Here is a 23,250-nt window from a genome sequence, read left to right as displayed (position 1 = left end):
TCCACCATCACTGAAATAATTTTGAAAGCAGTAAAGCAGTGGAAAGTCAATCTTTCCCTTTTACTCATAGCAGTTAGAACATTACTAGTGTGAAGGGGCTGGAAATAGACTTTGCTGAAATTAGCTGGGCTTGTGGTTTGGGGAGACTGAATTCACAAGAGGTTCAAAGGCTAATATAATGTATACACCTGAAAATGGTAAGAGAAAAAGCTGGATAAAATGCTTCTGCCCAGATAATAAAGGAAATGATGAGAGCTGGAGGTTTTCAAATGGTAAGATAGTTCAAACCTGGTTTCAGATTTGTGTGCTAAGGGTGTAACAATAAAACTAACTTTGGCTCTATTTGCTACCATCTAGATTTTTCTTTTCAGAACACTCATCAACCACTGCTGGAAGCTGTTCAGGTCTGTTAATAAAAAAAAAAAAAAAAAGCCCTACATCCATATTTTGTTTTTTTTGTCAGTGACAGGCATTTGGCATTTTGGCACCAGCCAGAAGAGGAGGAAGAAGAAAAAAAAAGTGTGAGAGAAACAGGAGGAGCTGCTTTGTGATGTCCTAGGTTTAAGGCTTGGTACATAGTGTTCCACAGGAGAGAACTGTTCCATGTTAAAAAAAAATGGCATGTCTAAAAAACCAACCAACCAACCAACCAACACCTAAGGATCCTGGCTTCCTTAGCTGCTTTGGCGCTACCTCTTCCACTCATACCCTTTCCCACAGCTAGAAGGAGCTTACTCTGAGAATGAGCACATTTCATGTGCAGCCTTTGGAGAAGGGTAGAGCTTGGCCGTGGTAAGCAGCTCAGTGCTACGTGGCAGACAGCCCCACTGCTGGACTGTCATGGAGTGAGAGCTGCGACCTCCCAGAGGCACCAAAACATGTTGAACTGGGAGACTTCTTTTCATTTCCCAGCTCCTGTGACTAGGAACTGTTCAGTGTCAATGTGTTTAATTGGTGTAAGAGCAGCAGACTAGACTGCGAGGTATCACTTATCTTGCTAAAGGAGATACTTCCAAAGCTGCTGTAGCACAGGGCTTCTATGCGGTTTCTTAAGTCTGAGGTTTATTGTTCAACTTTCATGAAAAACCTTTTTTATGAAAATGTATTTTATTTTAAAAGTTAAGAGTACTATAAGTATCCCCAATTAACGTTTCCATTTTCTCTTGCAGTCACACAAAGTCATCTTGCTTCATCTGTCATTGATCAGAGGCCAGGAAATCTTACTTCAAGGTTGGTGAGAAACTGATTTTTACAGAAAGAGACATGTCTAACTAAAGATCTCTGCCAATCCACTACAGTACAAGCAACCTGTGGTTAACCAAGTTAGGAACACCAGAATCATTTTATGCCAGGTAGAGCAGGTGGTGTTAAAATTCCTCTTCAGCTTGTTTGGATCGAGAACGTTTCAGTTCCAGCAGTCGCTCCACCGTTTCAGCAATTGTACGCTCACCATGAACCTTGTTATCTCTGGTACGGATGTTAACTGTTCCGCTGGCCTTCTCCTTCTCACCAACAACTAGAAACAACCAAGATGCAAAGGAATGAACTTAACTTTCAACAATCTATACTGCCTACCAATTCCCTTAAAGCACAGGCATGTTAAACAAGTATTCTAACAAACATACAACACAACAACACCAAATCCTCATTTGCCCTTCTCCTAGCCCCCCTAACTTAGATCTGTGACAGTTAATAGCTTTATTTAATCTCATATCACTCAATAGATTTTAGTATATTTTAAGTAGCAATTTAGCAAAATGTGAGTAAAGAAATGAATAAACTGCATAAGCCAAATTTGATAGTAAAAAGACCCAGAAAGTTGAAATGAAAAATAAATGTAGAAGAATTCCATGGGCAAGTTAGAAATACAGCTTGACTGTAAATAATCAAGAGCTATTTGTTTGCTTTACAGAAACAAGACAGCTTATTGGCAAAGGCCAAAGCTATATATTTAAATTAAACATTGATAGATACCAAGATAGTATCTGTATGTCTCATTACTAATAAAAAATTTATGTAATATACTTGGAGGTAGCTATGAGAAATTGCATTTCTATACTTAGTGGCAGATTGCTCATCTGCAGATATTTGACAACTTTTTGAAATAGCCTCTGAATACAAGTTAGGTGAGATTTTTTTCTTGGTAGGCTGACCATTTGTGGTCTTCAAGGTAAAACGTGGTTGCATCTTACCTGTATCATATGCTTTAAGTTTTAAATAACAGAATAACTTTATTCATGATTCTGTAAATTACTGTGAGAGTAGAGTTTCTCTCCAATAGACTACTTCAACTTTTGTGGTTTGCCCACAGATGTAAGGTCAGTGCTACAGCTCAAGTACATGACTTTGGTGTTGCTTCAAACCATGTGCTTCAGGGTCAGTTTCTCATTGTCCCTACATCACCTTTTCTTCCAAGTCTCCTCAGAGCACCACATGCTCAGAGCACCAAAGGCACCACAGCTGAATTAAGTGAACTTAGGGTACTACTTTTACACTTGAAATGAGAGCATAAATTACGTAGGGGGACCAAGAAGGGGAAGGAATAATTCACAACCACAATTAACAATCTGAGTGACAAGTGCCATTGGATTTAATGTGTCCACACTGCTGACCAGAAAACAGCAAAGAACTTTTTCTAAAGCAGCAGCAATGCCTTGGGCCACACAACAGGGACCTCCTTTCACAAACAGCTGTACATGCAAGGGCTGCCCACCATTGTACAGGGGAGGCTATCTGGAATGTAGAGTCTGAAGGAGCAAAGTGAGCTAAAACACTACCACCTGCTCAGAGCACCTGTCTGAAAAAGTCGGCCAGGATAAGGTAACAAATTCACTATACATTACCCAGAATGAAGTTATACTGTGCAAGCTGAGCATTTCGGATCTTCTTGTTCAGTGTGCACCCAGGATCTACATCGATATCTGCCATTAATCCAGCATCATGGAATTGCTGTCTGACCTAGGGAAAAAGTATTTAAAACTGTCACAATGGGATAAATTGTGATGATGAACTATTTGTGACCTGTAAAGTTAAGCCTGTCAAGCTTATCTGACCTCCACTAAACCAAAGACATTGTCATTGGCTTGAGCCTTGGCAATGAGCCTAGTTCAAAGAACAAAACGAGGCCTGCTATCAAACAAGTACACACACATTATATCAGTGAGTAGTGGTGTCAATACCTAATGTTTTGGGCTGAGTACTTACTTTGGTTTGATACTGTAAATGGTAGCACTGTGGTGGGGTTTTCAATTAGGAGATTTTTTTTTTTTTAAGTTTCTTACTTTTGCAGACTTATGTATCATTAGCTTGAAAGAAATACAGAAAAAGGTTTGCTGAATGCTAAAGATAAGACCTATCTATCTTTCTTAATGCTCTGCAGGATGGATATGGCTGCAACTTGAAGATAGTTTTTTCCTCTAGCTGAAAATCTGAGCTTTCCAATAATAAAAACCTAACAAAGATAAGTATTTGATGTTTGGGTACCCAAAATCTATTTTACTGTCTCTTTAAAATCCCTCTAAAACTTCAGCAGCTTACTATCATTGTAATATACACAAGTGATATAATGTAATATGCAAAGACTTAAAATATTTATCTCAGAAAAATACTACTAGTAATTAACGACTGAGTATCTCAACTAAATACAGCATTTATGAAACTGGAAAACAAAAAAAAAGCACCCCAAAATCATATACTTCACCTTTTGAGCATATTCATCACACATTGGTCCTACTGGTACCACCATTACCTGCTGTGGGGACAGCCAGAGTGGCCTTCAATAAAGAAATAAAAGTTACACAGCTTTTAGTATTTTTCAGTACAGAAAATGCTGCTAACAGATGGGACTAAAATCTGCATGAGAGATTCATTAAGCCAGCATCTTAGATTGGGTTGAGATGTGATGACAGCCCTATGCTCAAGTTAGAGCTTACCTTCCAGAAAACTTGAGCATCTAAAAGAACTGCAGCGTGGGCAAAAAGTACTTTTTGACCTGAGGATTCAAGCTGTGTTTTACAACAGACAGCAACTCAACAGGGGAGATTTAGGTTAGAAATTAGGAGAAAGTTTTTCACTCAGGAGGATGGTGAGGCACTGGAACAGGTTGCCCAGGGAGGTTGTGGATGCCCCATCCCTGGAGGCATTCAAGGCCAGATTGGATACAGCTCTGGGCAGCCTCCTCTAGTGGTTGGCAACCCTGCCCAGAGCAGGGGGATTGAAACTAGATGACCTTTGAAGTCCTTTTCAATCCAGGCCATTCTATGATTCTGTGATTCTATACCTCAGCACATTAAGGAGATTACCATGACTCTCTGCTGTGTGGTGCAGCTGGAAGAGCAAGGTGAGAGATACACACCTCAGACAGATGAGCTGTATGCTGCACATGCAAGATTGCTATCACGTAGAGGCTACCTTATGTAGAATTATTTAATACCTGAAGAAAGGGATTCAGAAGGAACTGCCTTGTGGTATACTTATAGCATGCCTCTGTAGCAGGGAAATAAAATGAACCCTCTTGACCCTTGTATGCTCGTTTATCCTCAATTTGAAAGTGTTTGCTCAAAATCTACTCTCCAACATTACCATTTGCCTCCGTAGTTTTCAGTTAGAATGGCGATCATTCTCTCCACAGATCCCAGGATAGCCCGGTGAATGATAACCGGTCTTGTCTTGTCATTACCATCATGGCTGTGAATAAAGTTAGTTACACATATAAGTGATGGAAAGGTTAAATTATATAGCAGTTATGATCACCAGCCTCTGCGCTTACCTGACAAAGGTGAGGTTAAATCTGACTGGCAGCTGGAAGTCTAGCTGGATTGTAGCACATTGGTGGTAGCGGCCGATGGCATCTTTAATCTGAATGTCAATCTTAGGAAAACAAAAAATTGAAACTTTCTAAGAGTTTATGATACAAGATTGTCACTCTGAGAGCAAACTCACTGTTTTAGGACAGAAGCTTTCACTGATATACTACAGAGGAACTGTTTTTTGACAACATACTTTCACTTCAGCCTATGTTTTAAAATGATTTGCAGGTTCTGATGCAAACATTAGAACTAAAAACAAGGTTAGCAAGTGGAGAAACATTACTTCACAGTGGACTATATTGAATACCTCAATATCTTCTGTGAGTTTGCTTTGTTTTTCATGGGACTTCCATGAGTCTTTTTCACTGAGTAAATTCAGAAACATGTCAAGGGAGGGTGGGCAGTTGTGGATGTTGGCTCAGAACTCAGCAATAATATCCAAAAATCCTGAACACAGGATGCACATCCTGTTGTTAAGTAGTCCACTTACCAACAAGGATCTTATTGACACTTGGTCTGCATGTGAGTATCTATAGTAAAGACTTTTGTATCTAATGCACCTTATACTTTAATCCTGGATACACTAATGATAGAAGTTAGACAAGTAGACAGCTAGAAAACTGTTAATTTATAGTATTTGGACCTTACTTATTTAGGGAATTGCCCTCTTCTTCATTGTTTTCCCAGTCTGGCTATATGTTGGGGATGTTTACCGTATTTTAACTTATATACCAAATGAACAGATCACTGTTTTACTCACAGAAGTGATAAGTGTCTTTCAAAAGTCATCTAGCTAAATAATAACTGATCAAAAATTTTGCATTCAGCAGCAGTTAATCATAGTTCAGCTACTCATCAGACAGTTTCTATGAAAATAAGTCACTAACAACCATCTTTAATTCCAGATCATCCACTTAGAGAGTAGGAAAATAAATATTCCAAGTTGGGTTAAAGGTTCCCTGGATTTAGAGCTTCACTTAACAATGCAACTTTAACCAGTTTCCATTAAAATCATCGCAAAAAGCTATGTTTGCTCAATTTACTTTAGCTAGTGTATTAGGAGCAAGTGTAAGGCTAACAAAGTGTTCTTGTGGATATTTGCCTCCTTTCAAATGAGCCGAGGAAGTTACTAAATCTTGTTTGCATTTCAAGTTACAATAAGCTGTTACAACGCATTCCACCTACAATATATAAAGTGAAATTGATTCAATTAGCATACAGAGAAAAAAAATCAGAACTGGTTTACTAGACTGATTAAAAAGCTAGACAAAATTTATGTCTATTAGGGAAACACTGACAAGCTCTTTGTAAGGCTCTGTGTCCTTATGCTCAAAGATATCAAAATTTCTGTAAAGTTCTACTTAATCTGTGCAAAAAGGAAGCAAAGCAAAGAACTTCCTGAAGAGGAAGCTCGTAAAAAGATGCAAAACCAGTGCAAGGGTCTTTATTAATAACAAAACCCACCAGCAAAACTCAGTGCAGCTACAGCTACAAAACCATGCCAACAAATGTAAGATTTTTTTTTCCAGAAATGTTTAATAAACAATGTTAAGGTTATTTACCAAAAAAAAAAAAAAAAAAAAAAAGATAATATGAAGACAGGGTTAGGATTTCCTTTTTGCTTGCTTTCTACAAGATTAGTGCATTAGGATTCACTCATCACCAAAAGGATTGCTTGTAATGCAGCAATTGCTTTGGTAATGCCGATCCAACAACACTGCCACCTCCTGTTCACATCTCCCACTAAGCTACTCAGCTCTGCTTAAGCTGCAAATGGCTTGTAAGTGTAAACGGGGTTTGATTAATTAAACAAGTATTAAAGCTATGTAAAAAAAAAAATAAAAATCACAGAATACTTTCCCTCTGTCAAGGAAGTCAGAATTTTTGTAGCTGAGAAAACAGGAAATTCCAGCCAAACACCACCATAAAATATTAGATAACTATATAAAACAAAATAAACACAACAACAACAAACTTCCCTTCTAACTCAACAAGTCCAAGTGCAAGGTGCTGCACTTGGGTCAGGACAATCAGTGATAGGAGCGCAGACTGGGAGAAGAACCCAGTGAGAGCAGCCCTGCACAGAAGGATCTGAGGGTTCTGGTGGACAAAAAGCTCGACAGGAGCCAGCAGTGTGTGCCTGCAGCCCAGAAGGCCAACTGCGTCCTGGGCAGCAGCAACAGAGGGGTGGGCAGCAGGTGGAGGGAGGGGATTGTGCCCATCTGCTCTGCCCTGTGAGGCCACACCTGGAGTGCTGCGTCCTGGGCTGGAGCCCCCAGCACAAGAAGGCTGTTAGAGCGGGTCCTGCGGAGGGCCATGAAGATGCTCAGGGGGCTGGAGCACCTCTCCTGTGAAGTCTGGCTGACAGAGCTGGGGATGTTCAGCCTGGAGAAGAGAAGGCTCCAGGGAGACCTCAATGAGACATTTCAGTACTTAAAGGGGTCTTATAAGAAGGATGAAGAGGGATTCTTTACTCAGATAGATAATGATAGGACAAGGGGGAATGGCTTTAAACTAAAAGAGGGTAGGTGTAGATAAGATGGGAGGAGGAAATTCTTCACTGTAAGGTTGGTGAGGCCCTGGCATGGGCTGCCCAGAGAAGCTGTGGCTGCCCCATCCCTGGAGGTGTTTGAGGCCAGGCTGGATGGGGCTTTGGACAACCTGGTCTGGTGGGTGGCATCACTGCCCGTGGCAGGGGGGTTGGAACTAGATTTAAGGCCCCTTCCAACCCAAGTCATCCTATGATTCTATGATACTCCAAGCCTTTGTACTTTTACAAGCCAACAATCTCAGCTTGTACCAATTTCTCACTTCAAGAATCAGTTTTGTTCTGTATCCTCCAGCCAAAACTAAATAGCACCAATGCTTTAAAAAGACATACTGACACTGAAAAAACTAGCTACAGCATTACATTGGAAGGGAATGTACAGAATGAGTAGAAAATAAAAGCTGTCTTTACCAAGATCATGAATAAAACCCAAGAGCATCACCATAGAGTTTTTTTCTCGTTTCTCATAATAAGATATAAAAAACATTCTTTATGTGTTAGCAGCACTGTGTCCATCTGTATTTGTATAATTAACTGAAAGCAGAATTCCTTTTTCTTGGTCAGGTATTTATATACGTTGCTTGGCAAACATTCTGCACAAATAGACACCTAACACTCATCTTTCTGGGTATATCTGCAGTTAGCATGATTTTATGAAGACAAAGACTTCCATTTTTTCCTGCTCTTCTGCCGTACTGAGACGAACAGTATTTGCATGCTACCCCCACCACTAAGATTGCAGAGGCATGAATGGAAAGCAAGGAATTGTATAAGCTTTTGTCTACCTCATCCAAACAGAATTAAAAGCCTAACCCAGCCAGAAGTCCAGTGTAACATACTAACCTTAGGTCCATAGAAAGCTCCATCGCCAGGGTTCAACTCCCACTTCTCACCAAAGTCATTCAGGCTGTTTTCCAGTTGCTAGAAATAAAGGACATATACACTCAGTATTTCTCATTTGCTTCCATGTTACAGCATCAGGTCAGCCTGCTGCTACAGGCATCTAACACTACCAGACTTAGAGTTATTTCCCCGTAACTACTGCAACATATTCCTATCCACCTCATTACTTTTCTGAAAAAGGTGAATTGTGGAAGCGTCCAAGCTAAAATAAATAAATTTAAATAATTTACTCCAAATTTAAACAAAGCTGATGTATATATTTTGGAAGAGGCCGAACAAGCAGCGTTAGCTAAGATGCAAGAACTTTTTATGATAGATTCAAAGTTTGTAAATCTTGAGAATCCATCCCACATACATCTAGTGTCTCTTCTTGCCCTGTCTTCTGCCAACCACTGAATCTGCAAGGGCTAACACTTTAATCGTGAAAACAGCCTGTTTTTTGAAGACTGTTCAGTCTTATTATATATACAGGGGCTGTCAGACTTGGTTCTCTTCATCTTCCCTCCCCCCCCTTCAATTTTTCAATCAATTAAAAAAAAGGAGATATAACTTGACTGTGACATAGAGATCACTTTTGTATGGAAAATAATGACATGTATGGTGTGCGTAGGAAAGCTACTGCTAGTACCCAGATGGAATTGAAGAGTGTTATTAAGTTACATTTCTCAGGTAACAGGCTGCAACTGTTACCTCCCAGAAGGCAGTGTGTTCTTGCAGGACTTCCAGCTGCAAACTTGCTTTCATATGGAAAATTAATAAAATTATTTACCTTTTCAGCTTCATTCCACACTTTGATATCTCCCAGGTACTTTTCAGGACGAGTGGAGAGATTCAGTTTAAAGGAAAATCCGAAGACATCATACACGGAACGCAAGAACTGCAGACAGCTCTTTATCTCCTCTTCAATCTTTGTAAGAACAGAAATTAAGTCTCAACTATGGAAAATTCAGCTATGCTAATACCCGATTTCATTTAACAGCAACCCATACCTGCTCCATAGCACAGAATATGTGAGCATCGTCCTGCTGGAACCGACGTACTCGAGTGAGTCCTGTGAGAGCTCCTGACAGTTCGTTGCGATGCAGAACGCCAAAATCTGCCAACCGTAATGGCAGCTCACGCCATGATCTTGGACGATGATCAAACATAAGGCTGAAGGAGAAAGTTTATTACTTGAATAATAGGCATTACTAAATGCCCACGATGTCAATGATGTAACCTGAATACAGTCATTTACCACTGTTTTTCTCAGTGGGGAAAAAAAAACAAAACACACAAACACAAAAAACAGGTGTTCTTTTATAGCTGATATGCTTCCCCCACTTCACACAGAGAAGGCAACAGCTCCTGAACCGAGCATTAAAACCTGAATGACTAAATTGCAACAAAACTGACAGTGCCATGGTAGCTGGTTTAGCTATCCAGAGTTCTTACCACCAAAGTGAGCTTCAGTTCTAAAACACAACCACTGTAATAACAGAAAAATGACATTTCTCAGGGTCTCAATAGAGAGAACTTACAGGCACCAAGACTCATAACTACAACACACAATTTATCAAAGATTATGTGTATTTACCAGTGTCCTGGACAGTTCATAGGCTTCAGAGCAAAGATTTCTTTCTCTACTTCAAAGGAAAACATGTTGTCACTGTAATGCTGCCAGTGCCCTGAAGTCATCCATAGTTTGCTGTTGAAAATATTTGGAGTGACAACCTCCTGGAATCCACGTTTTCGATACTCACTCTAGAACAGAGCCAGTACATAAAATAATTAATATGCAAACAAAAGTAATGGTACTCAGCCTTTGATCTGCAGCCACAAAAACATGGAAGTGCTGCCTTATTGAAGTCCGTGACTCAAGCAAATAAATAAATAAAAACAAGCTGAAGATTGCAGGATACCTCCCTTCCACCAGCAACACCCTTCCCCCAAACAACTCTGAGCAAGAAGAACAAGTTCCCTCCCAGCAAGCGAAGCAGCACTCTCTCATTAATCAATGACACTTGGTAGTACATCTCAGCCCAAACATAAAATAACAAGACACAGATTTTTATATATTGCAACACGTAGATCAAGATTTTTTTTTTTTTCATTTTTATAACAAATAACTCTACAAGGTCAAGTTAAATACATTTATCAAATCAAACCAACATGGATCTGTGGAACATCTGTACTGAGTTTCGCTGTACTTCTAGTTGTCAAAGAATCCATACTACAGATCATCATTATCACTGCTTTAACTGCAGGTTAATAAAGTTCTAATGAAAACATAATTCAGCAGAGATTATTAAAAGACCATCTCTAAAAAAAGAGGTTATTTAGTACCATGGCTTACAGAACTAGGATTGAATAGCCATTCAATTCACCTCAATTTATACTGTTAGACTGTTGTATACTGTTACACATTTTTCTAAAGCAATTTCTTCTCTAAGATTTCCAAAAGACATTACTTACCCGGATGAACTCAATTAATGTGTTATAAATGTAAGCTCCTTTTGGCAGGAAAAAACAACTACCAGGGCTGAGTTCATGAAAGAAAAACAATTCTTGGTCCTGCAAGAAAAATAATATTTGAAAAAAAAAATAGTAATTGTATAGCCATTTTTTCACTGAATATTCACAAATTAATTGCTACTGACTGGGCAGCACCAAAGTTAAAAAACACAAACAATAAAAAAATCCCCATATTGGGAACAAGCTGTAGCAACCCAGGTAGGAATGAGCATTGCCTACAGACTGAAGTGGTGTGTTTTGCATGCCAAAGCATTCAGGTAATGTACTGGTTAATCTGTGGACGAAGAATATTATGTTTAAAGAGATAAAGCTCTAAAGATAAGTTGCTTACTTTAGGGCTTTTGATGCTCTTTGAGGGAAAAGCACCTGGCTTTGAAACTTGACTGAAAATACTGACATGTCACATCTTGGTTGTGACAGCCAAGTGCAGTCTTCGAGATGCTTCTAGTTATGAGGTCATGTATACACTGTGTTTGTGAAATACATTGTCAGACAGAATGTCTCACCCGCCCAATTTTTCTGTGATCTCTGCTCTTAGCCTCTTCCTGGAACTTCTCCCACTCCTTCAGCATTTTCGCATCTGGGAATGAAATTCCATAGATGCGCTGGAGTGATTCCATATCAGCCTTGCCTTCCCAATAGGTAGAGGAGTTCTGCATGCAAAAAAGTAAATGAAATGATGAATAAAAGGAGTAGCCTGATATTTTACTACTACCACCTGCTGTGAAAAGACATGCAATCATTAACAAATTGCTATACATAACGTAGGCTAACTATGGCACAAGGAGAGTTTTAATCATAAATACATAGCACTGATGAGAAAAATGCACTAAGAGACAAATAGAATATATATTAAGATTTTTTTTGAGCTCTATTTAGTCTTTTTTTTTTTTTAGAGCCCACTGTCTCTTTCTGTAGCCATCTATTCCAACTAAACTTGGCTATAACCATCAGCTGAGCAAGAACTAAAAACTCTAGCTGATACAGTTTAACCAAGAATTAAGCCAGACTCATTTTCTGATTTGTGCTGGAAGTGCAAGCCCTGGCCACCTAGCTGGCCTTTGCACCACCTGAACATCTTTCTTGTAGCACACAACCCTTCACCAATTGGTTAAATTGAGTTTGTGGCCAGGCTATCCACTTTGCATTACATTCTTGGATAATGTGCTGTCATATTGCCCAAAAACTGCAACATGCTTTCAAATAAACCCATTTTTCTAAGGTAGTTTCAGCCCTTACCTTATGAATTTTTATGGTCTTTATCTTGCCAGTATGTCTGACATGAGGCCCTCTGCATAAATCTATCAGGGGGCCACACCTAAGAACAGGAAAATATTCATTTAGTATACTTCCTCCTGCCAAGTTTTATCCAGTAATATTATTATGCGTGTATAATCACCTGTATACTGTTGTAGTTGGAGTATTGACCTTCTCATTCAGGATGCGACACTTAAATTTGTTATACTGAGAAGAAAAAACACACCACATATTTGTTAACTCCTTGTTAAGCAGTAGAGCTGACAAGCAGTTTACACTATTTGCAAACCTGATGCTATACTACATCAAAAGAGGGTTATCCACCTGTACAGTATACTACTACATAGCTACATAGCTCAAAAAGAGTAGCAAGCTGCCCAGTGAGCAGCTTGTTCAGTCTCCATAATTACAAGTTTTAAACCTCCAAGTCTATTTGGAACCCAAACGGACAAAGCCCCATGAAACCTGGTCGACACTGCCTTGCGCGTGAGATTGGACTTAAGACCTGCTGAGGCCTTTTCCAACCTGAATAACACTATGAGTCTCCTGATGTTTCAGTAGTGAAAACTGAGTATCTCTGAATGCCAGAGAATTATTTACAGCTAGGTACAAAAGAGAAAGATCAGCTTTTATTGTTGCTTGGAGCTTCCCAGAAGTCTTTATGCTAAAAAAAATGCATGAAGCTTACCGAGAGCATCACAAATGCAGTTGTAGCATCACCATGGCATTTTACTACAACCAATATAAAAACAGGCACATAACAGCACATGATCTGTATATAACTGCAAATTTACATCCATGTGAAATAAACGAGGAACGTGGATTCAAAGGTATCACTAAGGTCACCCAGCGGAAGACCTACAATTCTTACAGCTGCAGAAAAAAATAATGCGCATTCCTGAAAACTTAACTGATGCCTTTTCTCATTTTTTTAAAGTTAAATATCACGTGAGTCTGTAGAAACACATCTCTAGAAATTAATTTGACAGACCTTCTACCACTAATAGAACACTTGGCTAACTGCGTGATGATTGTAACATTATACAAAGCCTACCTTGAACATTTCAAGTAGTGTTTCCTTCTTAACTTCCAGTCTTTCAAAGGCTTGCTTTTCCTTCATGATCTTTTTGCATAATGTTTCCAAAGCAGAGAAATCATTACTTGATACACCCCTAAAATAAACACACGCAAAAGAACGAATCATTCTCACTTTCACTTGCAATTTCTGTTCTAGTTGCAAGGTATTGGCTTATGGCTGGGACACACTGCAAGTAACAAACCCATCTTCAGCAGTGCAGATGACTTTGTTCTGGGAACAAGCAAATAACAGAGATGTGTGTGACTGTGACTGCCATCTTCCTACTTCTGAAAAAGGAAAAAAAAATATAAAACCTACCCTTCCTCAAGGAACATGTCGTAATAAAATCCATTTTCTATTGGTGGACCATAGCACAAACATCCACCATAGATTCGCTCCATAGCTTCACCCATTATGTGAGCACTTGAGTGCCAGTACACCTATTGGAAGTGAAAAAAGGGGTCAAGTATGAATATGCACAACGCATTTCTGAGTAGTTTAATTTAAAACTTTTTTGAACACCTGCTTTCAAGGGTACTTGATGCAGATCCCATATTAGAACAGTCATCAGAAAAGCCCCAAAACACTCCCATCCTAAGCATCAGCAGTTCCAAAAAGTAACACTGGAAGATTGTTTTCTGCCTTGTAGCAAGTAATTCTTAGTTTCAGCCATTGTTGAAATCATTCAGTTTTGCCCAGAAGTCAAGAAACTAATCCAACAACTTTTCTTCTTCTCTGTTAACTTCAATTCATCAGCTCTGCTGATATACAGCATAAAGCTGACAAGGTGCACTTTCAACACAAGGCTAAGGTCCTGCAAAGACTTTATGCATGGCAAGTCCTGCATAGATACAGAACAGCTCATAAAGTTAAAAGCTGTGCTACATCTTGTAGTGCACCTTATGTTCTAACAAAGTAAAACAAAACCTGTAAGACTTCAGTCTGCTTTTATTTGCACAGATCAGAAAACCTAAGTATCACAAAAGCCATCATTTAGTCAGGATGAAAACCCTAAGTTTGAATGCAAGATATCTGTGATGAGTTTGAAGCTTCTAGTACCAAATAACTTTTTCTAAAGACAGAACTAAAAAATTTGGCTAGATAATGGATATCTACATTTAGCTGAATGAAGAGCCTAAATAAAGTACGTACTTCTGTATGTAAAGAGTAAGAGCAGCCTTCTCATCTCTTTTATGTCTGTAGACAGTACTTCTGTACTCACCATTGCTTTTGCAGTCAAGCTAAAGAGGTCAGCTCAAAGGACCTACTTTATGTTAACACGAAGGTTGAAAACATAACAGACTTGGCATAAACTATAGCAACTGCGAGCAGAATTGTCAACTAATACAAAGCAGAATGTACAGTATCTGCAGTATCACATTTTCTTCTTAATGAAGAAAATGCATACGTACCTACACAGCAAACCTTTTCTCTCCTTCTCCTCCACCTCTTTTGAGCACAATAAAGATGCTAGTAACTAATGGAGGCTGGGTTTAATGAAAATCTAAAGGCAAACAAATTTTAATTAGATGATACTCACTGCTTGTGCCTCTTCATCTTCAAACTTGAGCAGCTCCAGGGTACAGTCCTCCTCCAGAGGACGGTCTAGATCCCAAACCACCTTGTTCACTTTAGCAATAACAGTGTTGTCAGCTAAGCCCTGGCTAGAGAATAAATACATGGTATGTAATTATTTCAAATCAGCAGGTAGAAATATGCCAGGTTTGCCCTCCATGTTGAATAAGATTTTCATGAGTGCTCAGAGTGGGTACAATGCCGTAAATAAATTCCAAATGGAAGAGCAGTTTAGCCAGTCCTAAACATTTATGAAAATCCTACTCGCATCTCTTGAGAGACGTAGGAGGAAATCTGCATTGTATACTAGACGTTCATGCATTCATCAACATATTTGAATTAGAGGCAAAGTACTAACCTGACTTCAAAATCCTACTGCAATAAAAACAGAGCTTTGCCTTTAAAAATTATCAGATACCATTTCTAACATAGTGACTTTATAGTTTTATCTCAAGCAGGCAAAAAAAAAAAAAGTATTCCTTGAGCCCAAATCACAAAAGCAAAGAAAGTTCAATAACATGACACCTAAGCATGAAAAAATAATCAAAAGAAAAAGGTATTTCACTTCTAGGAATCACCCAGCTTTCATAATTTTGACTGTTAGGGTGTTCAGTAAGCATTGTTCAAATCCCCCCCCAAGGCACATTTGAGTCCTCCAGAGCTATCTCCCATGCAAGTAAAACTGCAGTTAAGCAAAAGACTCTCATAATGTTACTGCACCCTAAAAATCAACTGAAAACATCACCCAAATCATCTTCCTTCCCCAGGCCCATGTAAACTAATTTTGCATATGCCAACATTAATGATCATAGGCATGACTTGCAGATGTAGATCCTTCTAAAAATTAGCAAGCGTATCACAAAATAGAATCATACCTAATTCCACAAGCAATTTGGTAAGGAGTTGTCTTCCAGGACTCAGCATCAACCTGCTTGCCATCAGGTAATGTAACTTTAATGGGTTTACTGTCATTAGCAGCTCTTTCTGCAAGGAGTGCATCATGTTCAGCTTTAAGTTTATTGTACATCTCTAAACGCTCATTGATAAATGCAGGCCAGGGATTTAGCTACATATCAAGAATAAAGAGAAAGAAAGATGCAATAGGTTATTAGAATACTCTACTATCACATTATGTCAAGAATATATACAGAATGCATGTAAGACGTTTAGATGCAGAGCTTAGTGATACGGTTTAGTGGAGGACTTGTTCGTGCTAGGTCAGAGATTGGACTCAGTGATCTTGGAGGTCTCTTCCAACCTAGGTGATTCTGTGACTTTTCACAAGGGAGCTATGTGACTGTATTTATAGTCATATGTATGCTGTATCTAACAAGCAATCATTATCAGTATCTAATAACTATATATGACTTCAGCTTAGTAATAAGTACCTTGAAATGCACCGTGGTACACCTGTTTAATTAACTATAGATATGTTAACAAGCTACTACATAGTTTATTAAACCAGTGTTTAAATTGATTTATTAAACACTGGTTTAATGAACTACGCAAGGACAAAAATAAATCTGAAAAGATCGTGGAAGAGTAAAAAAGTAGATTTTTATTATTAGGTGAGAAAACTCGGGGAACACCCCTAGTCTGAGCCACCTGGAGAGGAAGTGCCACTGGTCTACGTGTCACATAAAGATGTCAAGCTGGCAGCTTGTGCACAGCCCAGGTCATACAGCTACAAGGCCAGCTCAGCTTAGTGCTGGCTAGCAGCTGGCCCTCTCTGTGCACAGTCAGAGAGCTGCGTTTACTCATACCAAACCAAAACACGGAAGAAAGAACATCTTTTGCAGGCTTTCATCATTGCTGAGATCTGCTGCCCACCTCCTGGTGCAACTGGGGGGCACAGTGAAAGGCAGCAGGAAGCAGCAACTGCGGAAATCTCAGCTGCTCCCCTATTACACTGATAGAACTTGCTGTCAAAGGCAACAAAGCAACTTCAAGGCAAACTTAGTTTTAGTAAGAAATAGTGGGGAAAGGCCTCACTGAAAGGATGGATAAAGTAAGTGACGGGGATTCACTGCAGCACGGTGAGCAGCACACAAAACCAAGGGACTGTGTCTCCCAACACCCCACGACCCCAGGGCTGCTCACCTCCGCGCGCCCTTCATCGCCGGCCCCTTCCTTCGCTTTCTTCTTCCCGCAGTCTGCCTTGTTTTCACCCCCAGCATTTACCTAGGGAGGGCAAACACCATTTCCTCACATGCCAGCAGCCGCTGCGAGCCGCCCCAACCCCACGCGCCATGGGGTGCACCCACCCCACCGACCCCTTTTATTAAGCACCGTGCCAACCCCACCGCCTTTCCCCGGAGCTGGGGGGACACCCCCGGGGCCACTTGATGGAAAAACTTTTTGGGGACAGCCCCGGTTCCCCACCAGCACCCGTCCTCCCTCCAGAGCAGCCGCCCCTCCCCAGCCTGCCGCAGGGACTCCCCGCCTCAGCGCAGCCCCCGAGAACGGTGAGGGGGAGCCGCGGGGAGCCTGGACAAGCGGACCCCGGTGCCCCCCTTGCCCCAAGCACGCTGCGGGGCCCACCTGGCCGTCACCCCCTGCCATGGCTGCCCGCCGAGCCAAACCGGCACCGAGAGAGAGAGGGAGGAGCGGGGAAGGGAAGGGAAGGACCCCGCGCAGGCGCTTCCCGGCAGCCGAAGCTGATGCAACCGGAGGCGGCTCCACAGAGCCGAGCCAATGGGTCCGGTGGGCAGCACCGGGCAGGGCTGAGCACGGCTGAATGGAGCCGAGCCGGGAAGAAGAGGGACGGGGATGCTGGGGTGTGAGGGCGGCGGGAGGGGCCGTGGGGTGGCGGCTGGCTGGGGGTGCCCGCAGCCCAAAATGGCGGAGCTCCTGTCAGCAGCCCTCAGGGCGCTGTCCCCGCGTCCCTGCTGCCCTCTTGCCGGCAGCCTGCCCCTCCAGCAGGGCGGCAGGACCGGGGGGAGAAGCACCCGGTGCACTTTCAGGGCTCCCCCCTGATTGAGGGGGGACGCTTCAGCCAGATCTCCAAAGCCAGGGAGAGTCGTTGAAGGGTGGATCAACTAATTATTCGGAGTTCTCTTTGCAAAGGAGACCCACAAAATCTGATGGAGCAATGTCCAATTTCCCACTTAAAAAAAAAAAAAAAAAAGAGATTCTGAAGAAATTCAGTCATAACCTGGGCAGGAAGGGGGTGAATGGAGGGTCAGATGTGGACTGCAGGAGTTTGCTTCGCTTAGCACTGTCCTGAGGAGAGGCTTAGCATCATGGGGGCTGGAGGGCACTGACTTCTCTGAGAAACGGGCATAATATTCAGGCACAACTTTTTGCTATTGTAACCTTCCTCTCCTTCTTTCCCTGGTGTTGTTTTTATGTAAAAATAAATAGTATTTCCATTTACATCTTCATGGTATCCATGGGCTTCCAGAGCAGTTGTATATCTAGTAGCTAAGTGACCTGGTTTAGGAAAGACATTTATTACAAAACTCCACATTTTAAAGAAATCCAGGTATAGACTCCTGATTTGGAAGGGGCCTTTGAAGAGTTGAGACCAGAGGTCAGGCATACAGCTGGGTGCTTTACACTACTGCCTCCTCGTGTACAAAGATGCTTGTGGTAGCAGCTTCCTCTTCATCTGCAAATGGTTTGGGGTTTTCAAGTCTTTTATTCAATTAAAGTGTTCTTAGGTGAATGTAAGAGCATCTCAGATGCTATGGCCTCAGGTGCTGTGAGAAAAAAGTTCAGAAAAGATAAGCAGTTTTGTATGTTTTTCTCATAGTGGTTATGCATGAGTGAGGGACAGTTGTGCGAACATGACCACATTACATGATCACAAATGTAGGAGCTTAACAACTAATGCAAATGTTTATATGTTTTTTAAAATATTCAAAAGGAAAGGTTTAGTAAATATGAATTTAAAGATGGAAACAGGTCTACAGAATAGACCTGAATAATTTGCTGTCTAAAAATAAAACACGCAGCATAAATACTGAGAAAAAAAAATCTTAAACAGCTACAGTTAATAATATATATGATGATCTGTAGCAATACAGAGTGTAATGATACAGAGAATGTTTGGTTTTAATAATAATTTTTAGATTTGCACTTCTAAAATACTTCTTGTGTGAAAGAATTAGAACTGGATAACAGAGAACACATTGCAAGACTTATAGGTAAAATATCTTATCCGTATATGAACAAAATCTTGTACTGATATTGTTAAAGAGATGACAAAAATGATTAAATATTTCAAAAAGAGATTGGAAGAACTGTAGGAAAACATTTTTTATTTTTTTTCCTTCCAGAAGATGGCAGCAGCGAAACACGAAGTGCTGGGAAAAATAATTCCAGAGGATGCCCTGTTCTCAACTCTCAGCTTTAGGTAATAGGATTTATGGCACAAAACAAAACAAAAACAAAACAAAACAAAACAAAAAAACAACAAACAAACAAACAAAAAAGAATGAATGTTTTCCTGGCTTTGTTCTTAAACAGAATAATTAAAGATGTGTGATTAGACTCAAGTGGATTCTAAGTCAGTATAAATTAATTTCGGTGTGCTTTGATGATTATCAACAGCTGAATGTCTGGATGTTTCTGCTGGATTTGAATTTGTTGGAAAAACGTGTTGCAGAGTTTGACTGGAATTATGTTATTTGGTTTATATTTTGTTTAGGAAAACTAAAAATAGCAGCTAATTAAGATAGAAATGAAGCATGAGAAGAGTGAGAGAGAATGAGAAACAAATGAAAATTGGTCAGTGTGAAACCCCCACACTGACCATTGGTAGACTGGAAGCATAGTCTATACAGTGACAGCTTGTCCCACCTGTGTCCCAGAATGCAGGTCCTGTTCAATTTTCCTGCTTACAACTCTTTCTTCATGCCTGCAGCTGGGGGGTAATAATGCATTTAAATTACTCAGTACTGAAGGAATTCAGTTTGTTCAGATTCAGTTTGTTCAGATTCAGTTTGTTCTCTACCACCAAGCTTTTTTGTTATTACATTTTTTTTAATAAAACACAGTGAAGTTCTATTTGGTCAAATGTAGACAGCATCCTGTTTCATAGTTACAGATACTAGGATCATAAGTTAAAAACTTCAGGTGAAACTTAAAACCATGGTTCACTCCTATTAAGATCACTTGGGCCTTTTAAAGATGTGAGATGCTGGGTGATTTTTTTTCTTTTTTTCTAATAAAAACTAGATTTGACCTTTTGCTTCTTTGTAACAAGCATACCAGTCATAACTCATGTCTCATGTTTCTCTTGTATCTCAGAGATTTAGCTATACTTCAAATTTCACTCACTTGGCTGAAGTTTTAGCATATATACAGTTGTCAACAATGTTTTATCTCCCAGCATGAAAAGTAGTAGGTGTGCATTCAGTCAAACTCTGATCTTTCCTATTTTCTTTTCATAGAAATTATGCATGTCATACTGTTAACGCAAGTGACATATCCAGGATTAGGATATTTTTCCAAACTTTTATCTTTACAATAAAATGTCACCTTCAAAGTATCAGTAGAAGATTTGCACTTTAAAATATTAAGGGAAAACAAAACAAAACAACAGTAAAACCATTTTTTGTTTTTCATGGATTTTTTTTTTCACTACTGGTCTCAGAAAAAGATATACAGTCTACATTTGTGTGGATTTGTGACTCACACTCTGTTCTCCACTCTGAATCTTGTGTGTGGGCTGTGAGATGAAGGTTTGGAGCTTCTGCCTTCTATTTCCTACTTTTTGGTGAAGATAAGACTGTGTCATTTAAACTAATCATTTAACTAGACTAAGTCAATTAAAAAGGCAAATAAGATGCTAGAGTTGTCATACACTGAGGAGGAGGGATGATAAACTAAAAATTAAAATCACATGTCTTTAACTGTCCTTAATCACAACTTAAACTATTACAATGAACTGATGTAGAAAATCCAGTTGGTATTTTTTTTCCCATGCTTCTGACTCTTAGACATATCCTTGGTTTTTGTAGCTACTTTAAATTACTTTTACCATAACTGAGCGTCACCAAGTTATTCTACTACAAAAAAACCTTTTTGGTCATACACGGAATTGTCCAGAATCTTAGATGGTGACCTTTTTTGTCCCAAGCAAAAGATTTTAGAACATTATGTTTCATTTTAGTGTTCATTTCAGAATTTGAAGTCTGAAAGAGTGGTTTAAATAATTAATAATTATTTTAACAAATTATATATATTTATAGTAATGGAATTCCAAATTCTGAAGAGTTTCTGTTTCCCATAGATATTGCTGATTTACTTTTTATTTTTCCAGAAAATAATGTTTTCTGTGCCTGTAACAGCAGACCACGGATATACTTCCATAATAACTCTACAATAAAAAGTTAAATTTCATAGATTATGTCTACCATAAAAAATAATAAGCATGATCAGGCATCCTTCCTGACACTTTTACAAGAATAAGTTGTGATTTCCACACCATGGACACCAAACTGTTCCTTCACCTCCTGTATGAATCACATGGAATCACAGAATTGTAGAGATTGGAAGGGACCTTGAAATCATCAGGTCCAACCCACCTGCCAGAGCAGGTTCCCTAGAGCAGGCTGCCCAGGTAGGCGTCCAAACGGGCCTTGAATATCTCCAGAGAAGGAGACTCCTCAACCTCCCTGGGCAGCCTGTCCCAGTGCTCCGTCACCCTCACCATGAAGAAGTTCTTTCACATGTTGGTGCGGAACTTTCTGTGCTCCATCTTGTGGCCATTGCTCCTTGTCCTGTCCCCACAAACCACTGAGAAGAGGTTGGCCAGATCCCTCTATCTCCCACACCTCAGGTATTTATACACATTGATGAGATCCCCTCTCAGTCTTCTCTTCTGAGGGCTGAACAGAGCCAGCTCTCTCAGCATTTCCTCATAAGGAAGATGCTCCAGGCCCCGTATCATCTTTGTGGCCTTCCGCTGGACTCTTTCCAGGAGATCCTTGTCTTTCTTGTACTGGGGAGCCCAGAACTGGACACAGTACTCCAGGTGAGGCCTGACCAGGGCAGAGTAGAGGGGGAGGATCACATCCCTTGACCTGCTGGCCACAATCCTTTTAATGCAGCCAGGATCCCATTAGCCCTCTTGGCCACAAGGGCACAATGCTGGCTCATGGTCAGCCTGTCGTCCACCAGGACCCCCAGGTCCTTCTCCTCAGAGCTCCTCTCCAGCAGGTCATCCCCCAGCCTGTACTGATACACGTGGTTGTTCCTTCCCAGGTGCAGGACTCTACACTTGCTCTTGTTAAACCTCATTTGGTTTCTTCCTGCCCATCTCTCCAGCCAGTCCAGGTCTCGCTGAATGGCAGCACAGCCTTGTGGCGTGTCAGCCACTCCTCCCAGCTTTGTGTCATCGGTGTACTTGCTGAGGGTGGACAGTATTCCCTCATCAAGGTCATCAATGAAGATGTTGAACTAAACTGGACCCAGCACCGACCCCTGTGGAACACCGCCAGTCACAGAAACTGAGCATGAGCAGTCATGAGCAGAGCCTTAGACAGCATGTCAGAAGCATGATGATGCGGCACAAGAGGAGTTTCATATGTAATACAATTAGATGCAAGAAATGAGTTTCCAGAGCCATTTTTTTGGTGCAGTCCATAAACATCCATTTTCCAAACTCAGTTTCTTACTCTAAGAAACCTCCATCATACTCCATAGCACTGGAAATGATCTCCTCCAGCTACCAAAGAAGAAAGAATTCTTGCTTTAGCTTCTCCACTTCTCCAGCACATGCTCTCTCAGAGGTTTTGGGGGGAAATGGCAGACAGTGAAGGGAAAAGAGGTGCTGAAATCTAAGTGTTTTTTTTTTTTTTGTTTGGTTGGTTGGTTGTTTTTGTGTGTGTGTGTGTGTGTTATTTTGTTTGTTTGTTTATTTTTTCATTTCACCATATTTTTCATTGCAGTTATGACTTAATTTCACACATTTTCAGAGTATAATTTATTTTATTGGCAAAGTATGTCCTTGGTCTCTCTTTTTAGACATGACTCAAATGTTCTGGTGATCTTCTTATGATCATCACTGTTTAATGATGTTTTGTGGATACATTCCAATAACATTGGTTCAAAACACAAGAAAGCTGAAGCAAACAACACCATCTTCATTGTAATTTTTGTCAAGCCACTTGTGATGAGTTATATAAGGCTTATTTCTTTGTGTCTTTTTCAGTTGGAAGTATTTAGAATCTTACTTAAAATAATACTGAACTGAAAAAATATTTCAAACTTCTATAACTACAGGGATAGAGGGTAGAACACTCTTCTTTGTGGTAGCTGCCAGAACTTGGATTCTTGAGGAACTCTGCTGTTAGTTATTTATATAGGGAAAAGGATATTCTGAGGGGAGATAAAAAGTTTGATTTATTCACAGTTTACCTGGAAGAATGAGGAGGGATATCTTGGCAATAGTACAGAACAGAAAAAAAAAAAAACACACCTGATCACTATCTTTAAAACATCTGTTACATATGGAAGGACCATAACATCTCTTTTTGATCTTTTTCCTAGACTAAGCAAACTTAACTTTTGAACCTGTCTTGGGGGACGTGCTTCTTCTCTTCTGAACTCTCCAGTTT

The 23,250-nt window shown here is 40.2% G+C and overlaps 1 protein-coding gene and 1 long non-coding RNA gene across 3 annotated transcripts; one reads left to right on the top strand and one right to left on the bottom strand.

Moving 5' to 3' along the window:
* Window positions 1–1,042: 1,042 nt before the first annotated feature.
* On the bottom strand, window positions 1,043–17,356 carry TARS1 (threonyl-tRNA synthetase 1). The gene is made up of 19 exons (XM_027446044.3): window positions 17,225–17,356; window positions 16,784–16,864; window positions 15,559–15,749; window positions 14,649–14,772; window positions 13,427–13,548; window positions 13,085–13,202; window positions 12,173–12,237; window positions 12,013–12,091; window positions 11,280–11,426; window positions 10,714–10,812; window positions 9,836–10,002; window positions 9,249–9,411; window positions 9,029–9,166; window positions 8,200–8,277; window positions 4,769–4,869; window positions 4,582–4,686; window positions 3,701–3,773; window positions 2,844–2,958; window positions 1,043–1,516 (listed from the first exon to the last, which is right to left on the bottom strand). Exons 1-19 carry the CDS (start codon window positions 17,243–17,245, stop codon window positions 1,368–1,370), a joined length of 2,136 nt encoding a protein of 711 aa, XP_027301845.1. The 5' UTR covers window positions 17,246–17,356; the 3' UTR covers window positions 1,043–1,367.
* Window positions 17,246–19,182, top strand: LOC140000606 (uncharacterized). 2 transcript variants are annotated; one of them, XR_011805661.1, is made up of 2 exons: window positions 17,246–17,386; window positions 18,964–19,182. It is a non-coding gene; the product is annotated as an uncharacterized lncRNA (long non-coding RNA). The 2 variants fall into 2 exon arrangements; XR_011805662.1 differs by having other exon boundaries at window positions 17,282–17,381.
* Window positions 19,183–23,250: the final 4,068 nt, after the last annotated feature.

This window comes from Anas platyrhynchos, chromosome Z, assembly GCF_047663525.1.
Source record: "Anas platyrhynchos isolate ZD024472 breed Pekin duck chromosome Z, IASCAAS_PekinDuck_T2T, whole genome shotgun sequence".
Taxonomy (NCBI): domain Eukaryota; kingdom Metazoa; phylum Chordata; class Aves; order Anseriformes; family Anatidae; genus Anas; species Anas platyrhynchos.
The sequence above is the reverse complement of the archived record's forward strand: the minus strand, read 5'-3'. Positions and strand labels throughout refer to the sequence as shown.

What these genes read in the sequence shown, in the direction of transcription:
- TARS1 (XM_027446044.3), bottom strand. Translation starts at nt 17,245, where the DNA reads ATGGCAGGGGGTGACGGCCAG. An exon ending in CAAATTGCTTGTGGAATTAG is followed by an intron (nt 14,773 to 15,558) that starts GTATGATTCTAT and finishes TTTATTCTCTAG; the next exon opens with CCAGGGCTTAGCTGACAACA. An exon ending in ACAGTATAACTTCATTCTGG is followed by an intron (nt 1,517 to 2,843) that starts GTAATGTATAGT and finishes GGTTGTTTCTAG; the next exon opens with TTGTTGGTGAGAAGGAGAAG.